The sequence below is a fragment of the Somniosus microcephalus genome, chromosome 1 (genome assembly GCF_052327205.1).
Source record: "Somniosus microcephalus isolate GS21.2 chromosome 1, FLI_Smic_1.0, whole genome shotgun sequence".
Taxonomy (NCBI): Eukaryota; Metazoa; Chordata; class Chondrichthyes; order Squaliformes; family Somniosidae; genus Somniosus; species Somniosus microcephalus.
The window spans coordinates 2,437,904-2,451,535 of NC_140987.1; the positions used below are offsets into that span (position 1 = coordinate 2,437,904).

The window sequence follows — 13,632 nt, forward strand, 5'->3', positions numbered from 1 at the left end:
CTTTTTCCTCAACCGAGGATTCCCCTCTACTGTGGTTGACACAGCACTTGACCGTGTCCGTTCTATCTCCCGCACTTCTGCCATCACCCCTTCCCCTCCCTCCCGGAACCACGATAGAGTTCCCCTTGTCCTCGCCTTTCACCCCACCAGCCTCCACATTCAACGGATCATCCTTCGCCATTTCCGCCACCTCCAGCATGATCCCACCACCAAACGCATCTTCCCCTCCCCTCCCCTTTCAGCATTCCGTAGGGACCGCTCCCTCCGCGACACCCTAGTCCACTCCTCTATCACCCCCAGCACCCCTTCCCCTTCAAGCGCAGGAGATGCAACACCTGCCCATTTACCTCCCCACTTCCCACTGTCCAGGGCCCCAAACACCCCTTCCAGGTGAAACAGCGATTTACTTGTACTTCTTGCAATCTAGTATACTGTATTCGCTGCTCACGATGCGGTCTCCTCTACATTGGGGAGACCAAACGCAGATTGGGTGACCGCTTTGCAGAACACCTCCGTTCCGTCCGTAAGGGTGACCCCGAGCTCCCGGTGGCCTGTCACTTCAATTCTCCGTTCCATTCCCACTTCGACCTCACCGTTCTCGGCCTCTTGCATTGTTCCATGGAAGCTCAGCGTAAGCTCGAGGAACTCTTTCGATTAGGCACTCTACAGCCCTCTGGACTCAACATAGAATTCAACAATTTCAGATCATAACCTCGGCCCCTATCATATATATATTTTTTTATCTACACTTTTTGTTTGGCCTTTTTTCTTCCCTCCCACATGGCAGCTGTCCTTCATTCTGCCAGTGCAATTCACACTTCATCTAGAGCCATCCTTTGTTCCTTAAGGATAAGGGGTAAGCCATTTAGGACAGTAATAAGGAGGTATTTCTTCACCCAGAGAGTGGTGAACCTGTGGAATTCTCTACCACAGAAGGCAGTAGAGGCCAATTCATTAAATATATTCAAGAAGGAGTTGGATATATTTCTTAAGGCTAAAGGGATCAAGGGATATGGGGAGAAGGCAGGGACAGGGTACTGAATTTGGATGATCAGCCATGATCTCATTAAATGGCGGAACAGGCTCGAGGGGCCGAATGGTCTACTGCTCCTATCTTCTATGTTTACCCCCAATCCCATGTGCTTTAACTTTACACACTAACCTCTTATGCGGGATCTTATCGAAAGCCTTCTGAAAGTCCAAATACACCACATCCACTGGTTCTCCCTTATCTATTCTACCAGTTACATCCTCAAAAAATTCCCGTAGATTAGTCAAGCACGATTTACCTTTTGTAAATCCATGTTGACTTTGTCCGATCCTGTCATTGCTTTCCAAGTGCTCTGCTATTACATCTTTTATAATGGACTCTAGCATTTTCCCCACTACCAATGTCAGGCTTACCAGTCTATAATTCCCCGTTTTCTCTCTACTACCTTTTTTAAATAGTGGGGTTACATTAGCTACCCTCCAATCCATGGGAACTGAGCCAGAGTCTATAGAATTTTAGAAGATGACCAGCAATGCATCTAATATTTCTAGAGCCACTTCCTTAAGTATCCTAGGATGTAGATTATCAGGCCCTGGGGATTTATCGGCCTTCAATCCCGTCAATTTCCCTAACACCATTTCCCTACAAATACTGATTTCATTCAATTCCTCCCTCTCATTAGACCCTATGTTCCCCGACATCTCTGGGAGGTTATTTGTGTCCTCCTTTGTGAAGACAGGACCAAAGCATGTATTTAATTGGCCAGCCATTTCTTTGTTCCCCATTATAAATTCCCCTGATTCTGACTGCAAGGGACCTACGCTTGACTTCACCAATCTTTTTCTCTTCACATATCTATAGAAGCTTTTACAGTCAGTTTTTATGTTCCCTGCAAGCTTACTCTCATACTCTATTTTCCCCCTCTTAATTAATCCTTTTGTCCTCCTTTGCTGAATCCTAAACTGCTCCCAATCCTCGGGTTTGCTGCTTTTTCTGGCCAATTCATATGTCCTCTCCTTGGATCTTATGCTATCCATAAATTCCCTTGTTAGCCACGGTTGCGCCACCTTTTTTGTTTTATTTTTATGCTACTTGGCCCCTCAAGCCTGCTCCACCATTCAATAAGATCATGGCAGATCTTGGGCTCAAAGCCACTTCCCCGCCCGCTCCTCATAACCTTTCACTCCCTTATCTTGCAAAAATCTGTCTATCTCCACCTTAAATGTATTTAATGACCCAGCCTCCACAGCTCTCTGGGGCAGAGAATTCCACAGATTTACGACTCTCAGAGAAGAAATGTCCCCTCATCTCAGTTCTAAAAGGGCGACCTTTTATTCTAAAACTACCCCCGAGTTCTAGATTTCCCCACGAGGGGAAACATCCTCTCTGCATCTACCTTGTCGAGCCCCTTCAGTATCTTATGTGTTTCAATAAGACCACCTCTCATTCTTCTTAATTAATCCCTTTGTCCTCCTTTGTTGAATCCTAAACTGCTCCCAATCCTCAGGTTTGCTGCTTTTTCTGGCCAATTTATATGTCCTCTCCTTGGACCTTATGCTATCCCTAATTTCCCTTGTTAGCCACGGTTGAGTCACCTTTTTTGTTTTATTTTTATGCCAAACTGGTACTGACTTGGATAGAGAACTGGTTGGCAGACAGGAAGGAAAGAGTTGGAATAAACGGGTCTTTTTCCGAGTGGCAGGCAGTGGCTAGTGGGGTACCACAGTGATCGGTGCTAGGACCCCAGCTATTCACAATATATATTAATGATCTAGACGAGTGAACTAGATGTAATATCTCCAAGTTTGCAGACGACACAAAGCTGGGTGGGCGTGTGTGCTGTGAGGAGGATGCCGAGAAACTTCAGTATGATTTGGACAGTGATGTGCCAAATAACTGCCTGAATCCATGAAGTTAAAACTTAAAACTAAAGGCTTTTATTAAGTAAGAATCATGGCACCAAGTTAACACAGGGCAACCATCATTCATCACCGACCCAGCCCTTATGAGTAAAACCCAGCTCTTATAAGTAAGACTCACACCAATCAGGACGATCCATAAAGGCGGAACTAGGGAGGAACATTAGTGGTTACACCTGTAAAACATTCCAGACATTAACTAGTACAACAACAGACAATCCAGAACACACAGTTATTTCATCACAGACAGTTTGGGTGATTGGGCAGATGCAGTATAATGTGGATAAATGCGAGGTTATCCACTTTGGTGGCAAAAACAGGAAGGCAGATTATTATCTGAACGGCAATACAGGAAACTTTCAATTTACCAGCACCTAATTAACCGGAAATCTCGGTTAACCGGCAAAATTCAGGAGTAGGCTCAGGTAACTTTTATTACTTGCCTTCCTCCATCTGTTGCTGTGCAAGGGTGTGGCTGCAGCTGTTGCTAAGCTACAGAGACGCTTGCAACTTGTCGCCATTGTTCTGAAGCAACAGGGTTTGTTGCTTTATACGGAGCTCTCAGCTCCGTATCTTTTACTATAGCTTTCGGTTATCCGGAATTTTTGATGAACTGGCACCACGTCGGTCCCGTCCGTGCCGGATAAAAAAAGGTTTCCTGTAGATTGGGCGAAGGGGAAGTGCAACGAGACCTGGGTGTCCTTGTGCACCAGTCACTGAAGGTAAGCATGCAGGTGCAGCAGGCGGTTAAAAAGGCAAATGGTATGTTGGCCTTCATAGCGAGAGGATTCGCATACAGGAGCAAGGATGTCTTGCTGCAGTTGTACAGGGCCTTGGTGAGACCACATCTTGAGTATTGTGTGCAGTTTTGGTAGCCTTATCTGAGGAAGGACGTTCTTGCCATGGAGGGAGTGCAGCGAAGATTCACCAGACTGATACCTGGGATGGCAGGAATGACGTATGAGGAGAGATTGGGTCGATTGGGCTTATATTTGCTGGAGTTTAGAAGAATGAGTGGGGATCTCATTGAAACTTATAAAATTCTAACAGGACTAGACAGACTAGATGCAGGAAGGATGTTCCCGATGGCAGGGGAGTCCAGAACCAGGGGTCACAGTCTAAGGATATGGGGTAGGCCATTTGGGACAGAGATGAGGAGGAATTTCTTCACCCAGAGAGTGGTGAACCTGTGGAATTCTCTACCACAGAAGGCAGTGGAGGCCAATTCATTAAATATATTCAAGAAGGAGTTAGATATGTTTCTTAAGGCTAAAGGGATCAAGGGATATGGGGAGAAAGCAGGGACCAGGTACTGAATTTGAATGATCAGCCATGATCGCATTGAATGGTGGAGCAGGCTCGAGGGGCCGAATGGCCTACTCCTGCTCCTATCTCCTATGTTTCTGAGACCATAAAGGAAGCTTGTGTGTGGATGCAAAAGTCGTGGGTATGGTTCTTATTGAAAACTTTGCGCCTGTCTTCACAAAAGAGAGGGACGATGCAGACATTGTAGTTGAGGAGGAGGAGTGTGAAATATTAGATGAGCAAAACATAGTGAGAGAGGATGTATTAAGGGGTTTAGCATCTTTGAAAGTGGATAAATCGTCAGGCCCGGATGAAATGTATCCCAGGCTGTTGAGAGAAGCAAGGGAGGAAATAGCAGAGGCTCTAACCATCATTTTTCAATCCTCTCTGGCTACAGGTGTGGTGCTGGAGGACTGCTAACTTTGTACCGTTGTTTAAAAAGGGAGAAAGGGATAGACCGAATAATTGCAGGCCAGTCAGCCTAACCTCGGATGTGGGCAAATTGTTGGAATTGCCAGGAGCAGTATTAACTGCCATTTAGAAAGGCACAGATTAATCAAGGACAGTCAGCACGGATTTGTTAAGGGAAGGTGATGTCTGACACAACTTGATTGAATTTTTTGAGGAGGTAACGAGGGTTGATGAGGGTAGTGAGTTTGACGTAGTTTACATGAATTTTAGCAAGGCTTTTGACAAGGTCCACATGGCAGACTGGTCAGAAACATAAAAACACATGGGATCCAAGGGAAAGTGGATAGGCTGGGGTAGTTTTCTTTGGAACAGAGGAGGCTGAGGGGAGATTTAATTGAGGTGTATAAAATGATGAGTGGTCGAGACAGAGTGGATAGGAAGCACCTATTTCCCCGAGCAGAGAGGTCAATAACCTGGGGGCAGAGACTTAATGTCATTGGTAAAAGGATTAGAGGGGAGTTGAGAATTTTTTTCATCCAGAGGGCGGTGGGGGTCTGGAACTCTCTGCCTGAAAGGATGGTAGAGGCAGAAACGCTCATCACGTGTATAAAATACTTAGATTACTTAAAGTGCCGTAACCTACAGGGCTACGGACCAAGAGCTGGAAAATGCGATTAGGCTGGATAGCTCTTTTTTGGTCGGCACGGACACGATGGGCCGAATGGCCTGCTTCTTTGCCGTAAATATGATTGACGGGCAATGTAGTGTTAATGATTCAGTGTGCATGAGATGCTGTGACTGCCAATGCCGACTCTCTTCTGTTTTATCGCTGCAGATTCAGATAGTAAAGGCATGAATACCAACTGTCTGGTGGCCTGTTTAATCACCTTATACCTGTTCAGCAAAATCCAGCCTCATCTGATGGTGAAACATGCAATGACGCTGCAGCCATATCTTACCACAAAGTGCAATGTAAGTGTGACTCCTGCCATTCACCTCCGCCTGTTTGTTGCAGTTTTACTGCTCCTAATCTTTCTGTTAGGAGTGTTATGTTTTGTTGAATTGTGGAATATAGGATTGTATGTAATATAACTGCTATTAGTGCTGAGTTCAGCCGTATGACGATTTGAGTGCTTTAGTTGCCTGGCTGGTGCATCCGCTGTACTTTGGTTTGGATCTTGCCATTAGTTCATAAAGGTACAATGCTCCCATTTTTAGCTACTTTAACAGCAAAACAGGTGAACCCTAATAAACCTTGCAGCATCTAATATAAAGGACTTCTGTGGTGTGGTGAATGCAATGATTGTCCTGCAACTGTGCATTGGGATGTACGTATTCCTCCAGTTCTCTGTTAGAGCGTTGGAAAGTTGGCCGTAGCTTCCCCGTTAATGCAGCTTTATCTGTGCCACCTCCAGAAGAAAGGTTGGTTACTGCTCTAAAATGCCCCTTTGTTCTCTACAAATCAGTGATTGGGTTGCAGTTTGATATTGTGTATAGTTTTGGGCAATTACTTCAGGATGGTTGTTGAGGCGATGCAGGAGATCCACAGAGATGATCCCAGGGATGAAGGGCTGTAGTCATGAGGTAGAGGCAGAAACGCTCATCACATTTAAAAAGTACTTGGATACGCATTTGAAGTGCCGTAACCTACAAGGCTACGGACCGAGAGCTGAGATTCGGCTGGGTAGCTCGTTGTCAGCCGGCACAGACACGATGTGTCAAATGGCCTCCTGTGCTGTAAATTTTTATGATTTTATGAGGCCTGGTCTTCATTAGAACAGAGAAGGTTAAGGGCAGATCTGATGGAGGGCTTCAAAATTGAGATGTTTTGACAAGGTAAATAAGGAAAGCTATTTTCACTGGTCGCTGAGTTGGTACCCAGAGGGCATAAATTTAAGATCATCAGCAAAAGAACAAGGAATGAGGTACGGAATAACGCGCCTTTGGAATGGGTGACCAGAAACTGTAATAACTCCTAAATGGGAAGTAGATAAATATTCTGGTTTTTCTAATCACCAACAGCTACTTGCATTTATACAGTATATATTTATAATGTAGTCAAACGTCCCAAAGGCGCATCACAGGAACGTTATCAAACAAAATTTGACACCGAGCCACATGAGATATTGGGACAGACGATCAAAAGCTTGGTTAGAGGGAGGTTTTAAGCAGTATCTTAAAGGAGGAAAAAGAGGCGGAGAGGTTTAGGGAGGGAATTCCAGAGCTTATACCCTTGGCAGCTGAAGGCACAGCCACCAATGGTTGAGTGATTAAAATTGGGGATGCGCAAGAGGCCAAAATTGAAGGAGCGCAGATATCTCGAAGCTGGGAGGCCGGGCCGGTCAGGAGTGTGTTGGAATAGTCAAGTCTAGAGGTAATGGGGGAGAAATTGAGTATAGCTCCGTTTGGGGCGCCAGCCTTGCCAGGGCGCTAAAAGTAGTGCCCCGGAAACATTCGCGCCCCCGCACCGGAAATTGAGTTGTTGCGCCCCAAAGGGAAGGCGGCGCTACTGGAGGCGCCCTACATCCCTCTTGGGGCGCAGCGAGTGAATATCGTGGCGCAACGTGCCGCAGCGCCACACACTGCAGCACATCGCGCTGCGGTATTGCAGGCCTTCCTCCGCTTCTTAAAGGGGAGGGGCCTTGTGCAGCGCGATCTGGGGCCCAGATGGGCCCCCGAGGATCGGGAGTGCAGGCAAAAGAGCCCGGCATCGAGGAGAAGTGCCGGGCTCTTGGAGCGCAGCCGGCACTCCGCGGGGGGGTGGTGTTCAGGAGGCCGGGGACGGGAGCGCAGGCAGGTGCTGGCAGGCGGCCAACAACAAAAATGGCCGCCCCGCACCTCGCCTTTAATTTGCGCCTCCCCGGCTGCAGGTAGGCCCCCCTGAACCGGTCAGACATAGCGTCCGGCGGTAAATCAGGGGGCGCTACCAAATATCACGGCCAGGGCGCTGCGCACACCGATGATGTCGACAGCAGCGGCGCAGCGCTAACGGTTAGCGCCACCACTAACGTCCCGCTGAATTTAGCGGGAGGCGTGGGCAGTGCAACGCCCGGGCGCCAGTTGGCTTGCAACCCACTTAGCGCCCTCTTAAGGCGCTAACAGGTGGCGCAACCTGCTGAATTTCTCCCCCAATATTCCCATCCCCAATAATGGTGGAGCCCAGCACATTAGTGCAAAAGACAAGGCTGAAGCATTTGCAACCATCTTCAGCCAAAAGTGCCAAGTGGATGATCCCTCTTGGCCTCCTCCTAAGATCCCCACCATCACAGAAGCCAGTCTTCAGCCAATTTGATTCACTCCATGTAATATCAGGAAATGGCTGAGCGCACTGGTTACAGCAAAGGCTATGGCACCCGACTGCATCCCAGCTGTAGTGCTGAAGACTTGTGCTCCAGAAATAGCCGCGCCTCCAGCCAATATGTTCCAGTACAGCGACAACACTGGCATCTACCTGACAAATTGGAAAATTTCCCAGGTATGTCCTGTCCACAAAAAGCAGGACAAATCCAATCCAGCCAATTACTGCCCCATCAGTCCACTCTCAATCATCAGCAAAGTGATGGAATGTGTTGTCGACAGTGCTATCAAGCGGCATTTACTCACCAATAACCTGCTCACTGATGTTCAGTTTGGGTTCCGCCAGGACCACTCGGCTCCAGACCTCATTACAACCTTGGTCCAAACATGGACAAAGGAGCTGAATTCCAGAACGAGACAATGCTGGGTGGGAGGCTATGCTGTGAGGAGGATGTCGTGAAACTCCAGTACGATTTGGACAGGTTGGGTGATTGGGCAGAAACATGGCAAATGCACTATAATGTGGATAAATGTGAGGTTATCCACTTTGGTGGCAAAAACAGGAAGGCAGATTATTATTTGAATGGCAATAGATTGGGAGAAGGGGAAGTGCAAAGAGACCTGGGTGTCCTTGTGCACCAGTCGCTGAAGGTAAGCATGCAGGTGAAGCAGGCGGTTAAGAAGGCAAATGGTATGTTGGCCTTCGTAGCAAGAGGGTTCGAGTACAGGAACAAGGATGTCTTGCTACAGTTGTACAGGGCCTTGGTGAGACCGCACCTTGAGTATTGTGTGCAGTTTTGGTCGCCTTACCTGAGGAAGGACGTTCTTGCCATGGAAGGAGTGCAGCGAAGATTCACCAGGCTGATACCTGGGATGGCAGGAATGACGTTTGAGAGATTGTGTCGATTGGGCTGGACAGACTAGATGCAGAAAGGATGTTTCTGATGGCCGGGAGTCCAGAACCAGGGGTCATAGTCTAAGGATAAGGGGTAAGCCATTTAGGACTGAAATTAGGAGGAATTTCTTCACCCAGAGAGTGGTGAGCCTGTGGAATTCTCTACCACAGAAGGCAGTTGAGGCCAATTCATTAAATATATTCAAGAAGGAGTTAGATATATTTCTTAAGGCTGAAGGGATCAAGGGATATGGGGAGAAAGTAGGGACAGGGTACTGAATTTGGATGATCAGCCATGATCTCATTGAATGGCGGAGCAGGCTTGAGGGGCCGAATGGCCTACTCCTGCTCCTATCTTCTATGTTTAAGTGCGGTGAGAGTGAGTGCCCTTGACATCAAGGCAGCATTTGACCGAGTGTGGCATCAAGGAGCCCGAGTAAAATTGAAGTCAATGGGAATGGGGGGGAAACTCCACTGGCTGGAGTCATACCTAGACACAAAAGGCATCAAGGGGTATGGGGAGAGAGCGGGAATATGGTATTGAGATAGAGGATCAGCCATGATTGTATTGAATGGCAGAGCAGGCTTGAAGGGCCGAATAGCCTACTCCTGCTCCTATTTTTCTATGTTTCTAAAGAAAGATGTGGTTGTTGGAGGCCAATCATCTCAGCCCCAGGACATCGTTGCAGGAGTTCCTCAGGGCAGTGTCCTAGACCCAGCCATCTTCAGCTGCTTCATCAATTCCCTCCATCATAAGGTCAGTAGTAGGGGTGTTCGCTGATGATTGCAGAGTGTTCAGTTCTGTTCGCAACTCTTCTAGATAATGAAACAGTCCGTGCCCTCATGCAGCAAGACCTGGACAACATTCAGTCTTGGGCTGATAAGTGGCAACTTGCCATAGAGGTAGTGTAACGAAGGTTCACCAGACAGGTTCCTGGGATAGGGGGATTGTCCTATGAGGAGAGATTGAGTAGACTAGGCGAGACCCGAGGAGGAGCGGCAGAGTTAAAAGCAGCGAGACCCGAGGAGGAGCGGCAGAGTTAAAAGCAGCAACACCCGAGACCAGAGGAGGAGCGGCAGAGTTAAAAGCAGCGAGACCCGAGGAGGAGCGGCAGAGTTAAAAGCAGCGAGACCCGAGGAGGAGCGGCAGAGTTAAAAGCAGCAAGACCCGAGGAGGAGCGGCAGAGTTAAAAGCAGCAACACCCGAGACCCAAGGAGGAGCGGCAGAGTTAAAAGCAGCAATGCCCGAGACCCGAGGAGGAGCAGCTGAGTTAAAAGCAGCAATGCCCGAGACCCGAGAGTGGGACCAGAGGAGGAGCGGCAGAGTTAAAAGCAGCAATGCCCGAGGAGGAGCGGCAGAGTTAAAAGCAGCTAGCTGGGAGCGGAAGGACCTGTGAGGGGGGAAAAAAATCAAAGTGTGACGTCGCAGGAAAGCAGGTAAGTGATTGATTGGTGTGTATTTCTCTCTTTCTCTAAACTAGGGCATTGGTTTAAATTAAGAGCCGTGATTATTATAGATTAAAAACTATACGTAGATAATTGAGTGATATTTCAAAACTTGCGATCCCAATTAAGAACATAAGAAATAGGAGCAGGAGTAGGCCCTTCGAGCCTGCTCCGCCATTCAAATGAGATCATGGCTGATCTTCTGCCTCAACTCCATTCACCGGCCTTATCGCCATATCCCTTGATGCCCTTACTAGTCAGAAATCTATCAACTTCTGTTTTGAATATACTCAATGACTGAGCCTCCACAGCCCTCTGGGGTAGAGAATTCCAAAGATTTACCACCCTCTGTGAGAAGAAATGTCTTCTCATCTCAGTCCTGAATGGCCTACCCTTTATCCTGTGGCTGTGGCCTCTGGTTCTGGACTCCCCAGCCAAGGGAAACATTCTCCCAGCATCCACCCTATCAAGCTCTGTAATAATTTTGTATGCTTCAGTGAGATCCCCTCTCATTCTTCTGAATTCAAAAGAATACAGGCCTAGTTTACTCAATCTCTTCTCATACGACAGTCCCGCCATCCCAGGAATCAAACTCGTGAACCTTCGTTGCACTCCCTCTATGGCAAGTATATCCTTCCTTAGATAAGGAGACCAAAACTGTACACAGTACTCCAGGTGTGGTCTCACCAAGGCCCTATATAATTGGAGTAAGACTTCTTTACTCCTGTACGTAGTTTTAAATAAAATATATTAGAGGTTGCAGCTGTAGCATGTGGAAGCTGGTGGACCCCATTGTGATCCACAGCAACCGCATCTGCAGTAAGTGACTTCAGCTCAGAGTTGATGAGCTGGAGTCCGAGCTTCAGACACTGTGATGTATCAGGGAGGGGGAGGGTTACCTGGACACTCTGTTACAGGAGGCTGTCATATCCCTTCGGTTAAATACTTCAAATTTGGGCCGTGGTCGAGGACAGGAGGGTGTGACTACGAGTGTGGCAAATATGGGGATCCAAAAGGTAGCATTGGAGGAGCCTCAGCCCTTGCATTTGTCCCAACAGGTATGAGGTTCTTGCAGCCTGTGTGGACGAGAGCAGGGACTGCAGGGAGGATGAGCAAACTGACCATAGCACCGTGGTACAGGGGGCCTTTCAAGTTGGGGGAGTAAAAAGAAATGTAGTAGTGGTAGGGGACAGTATAGCTAGGGGGATAGATACTGTTCTCTGCAGCCGAGAGCGTGAGTCCCGAAGGCTGTGTTGCCTGCCCGGTGCCAGAGTTAAGGACATTTTCTTGGGGCTGGAGAGGAACTTGGAGTGGGATGGGAAAGATCCAGTTGTCGTGGTCCACCTCGGAACCAATGACTTAAGTAGGACAAAGAAAGCGGTTCTGCTGAGGGAGTATGAGCAGCTAGGGACTAAATTAAAAAGCAGAACCACAAAGGTGGTAATCTCTGGATTACTACCTGAGCCACGAGCAAATTGACATAGGGTCAATAAGATCAGAGAGTTGAATGCGTGGCTCAAGGATTGGTGTGGGAGAAATGGGTTTCAATTCATGGGGCACTGGCACCAGTACTGGGGAAAGAGGGAGCTATTCCGTTGGGACGGGCTTCACTTGAACCATGCTGGGACCAGTGTCCTGGCGAATCGAATAGCTAGGGCTTTAAACTAAATAGTGGGGGGCAGGATTCAGGTGAGGGGAAATTTACAAAGTTAAAGAGAAAGGACAAGGCAATAGTGCAGGGTAACGCATGGGGTAATGATAACCAGAGTGTGACAGGAAGGGACAGAGTGTACAAACATAAGAGTGCACCAAAAAATAGGGTCAGAGTAGGGAAAAATGGTAAAAAGACAAAATTAAAAGCTCTTGTTATGAATGCTGTGTGCATTCAGATAAGCGGGAGGAGGAGGCTCCAAGAATATCCCCATCCTCAGTGATGGTGGAGCCCAGCACGTGAGTGCAAAAGACAAAGCTGAAGCGTTTGCAACCATCTTCAGCCAGAAGTGCCGAGTGGATGATCAACATCGGCCTACTCCCGAGGTCCCCGCCATCACAGAAGCCAGTCTTCAGCCAATTCGATTCACTCCACGTGATATCAAGAAACGACTGAGCGCACTGGATACAGCAAAGGCTATGGGCCCTGACAACATCCCGGCTATCGTGCTGAAGACTTGTGCTCCAGAACTAGCTGCGCCTCTAGCCAAGCTGTTCCAGTACAGCTACAACACTGGCATCTATCCCAACAATGTGGAAAACTGCCCAGGTATGTCCTGTCCACAAAAAACAGGACAAATCCAACCCGGCCAATTACCACCCCATCAGTCTACTCTCAATCATCAGCAAAGTAATGGAAGGTGTCATTGACAGTGCTATCAAGCGGCACTTACTCACCAATAACCTGCTCACTGATGCCCAGTTTGGGTTCCGCCAAGACCACTCGGCTCCCGACCTCATTACAGCCTTGGTCCAAACATGGACAAAGGAGCTGAATTCCAGAGGTGAGGTGAGAGTGACTGCCCTTGACAGCATTTCACCGAGTTTGGGATCAAGGAGCCATGGTAAAACGGTGGGGGGGGAACGCTCCACTGGCTGGAGTCCTATCTAGCAGAAAGGAAGATGGTTGTGGTGGTTGAAGGTCAATCATCACAGCCCCAGGACATCGCTGCAGGAGTTCCTCAGGGCAGTGTCCTAGGTCCAACCATCTTCAGCTGCTTCATCAATGACCTTCCCTTCAACATAAGGTCAGAAATGGGGATGTTCACTGGTGACTGCACAGTGTTCAGCGCCATTCACAACTCCACAGATAATGAAGCCGTCCATGCCTACATGCAACAAGACCTGGACGACGTTCAAGCTTGGGCTGATAGGTAGTAGGTAACATTCGTGCCACAGAAGTGCCAGGCAGTGACTATCTCCAACAATCCAGAGTCTAACCACATCTCCTTGACATTCAGTGGCATTACCATCGCCGAATCCCCCACTATCAACATCCTGGGGGGTCACCATTAACTAGAAACTTAACTGGACCAGCCACACACATACTGTGGCAACAGGAACAGGTCAGAGGCTAGGTATTCTGCGGCGAGTGTCTCACCTGACTCCCCAAAGCCTTTCCACCATCTACAAGGCACAAGTAAGGAGTGTGATGGAATACTCTCCACTTGCTTGGATGAGTGCAGCTCCAACAACACTCGAAGCTTGACACCATCCAGGACAAAGCAGCCCGCTTGATTAGCACCCCATCCACCACCTTAAGCATTCACTCCCTCCACCACCGGCGTACCGTGGCTGCATTGTGTACCATCTACAAGATGCACTGCAGCAACTCGCCAAGGCTTCTTCGGCAGCACCTCCCAAACCCGTGACCTCAT

General features: G+C 48.2%; 1 protein-coding gene across 1 annotated transcript in view; it reads left to right on the plus strand.

Annotated features, from left to right (window-relative positions):
* The window catches only part of LOC147123888 (nipped-B-like protein), an 832,420-nt gene that overhangs the window by 683,533 nt on the left and 135,255 nt on the right, over nucleotides 1–13,632 (plus strand). The window contains 1 exon segment of the mRNA XM_085963154.1: nucleotides 5,462–5,598. Within this exon segment, the coding sequence (XP_085819280.1) occupies nucleotides 5,462–5,598 (137 nt within the window).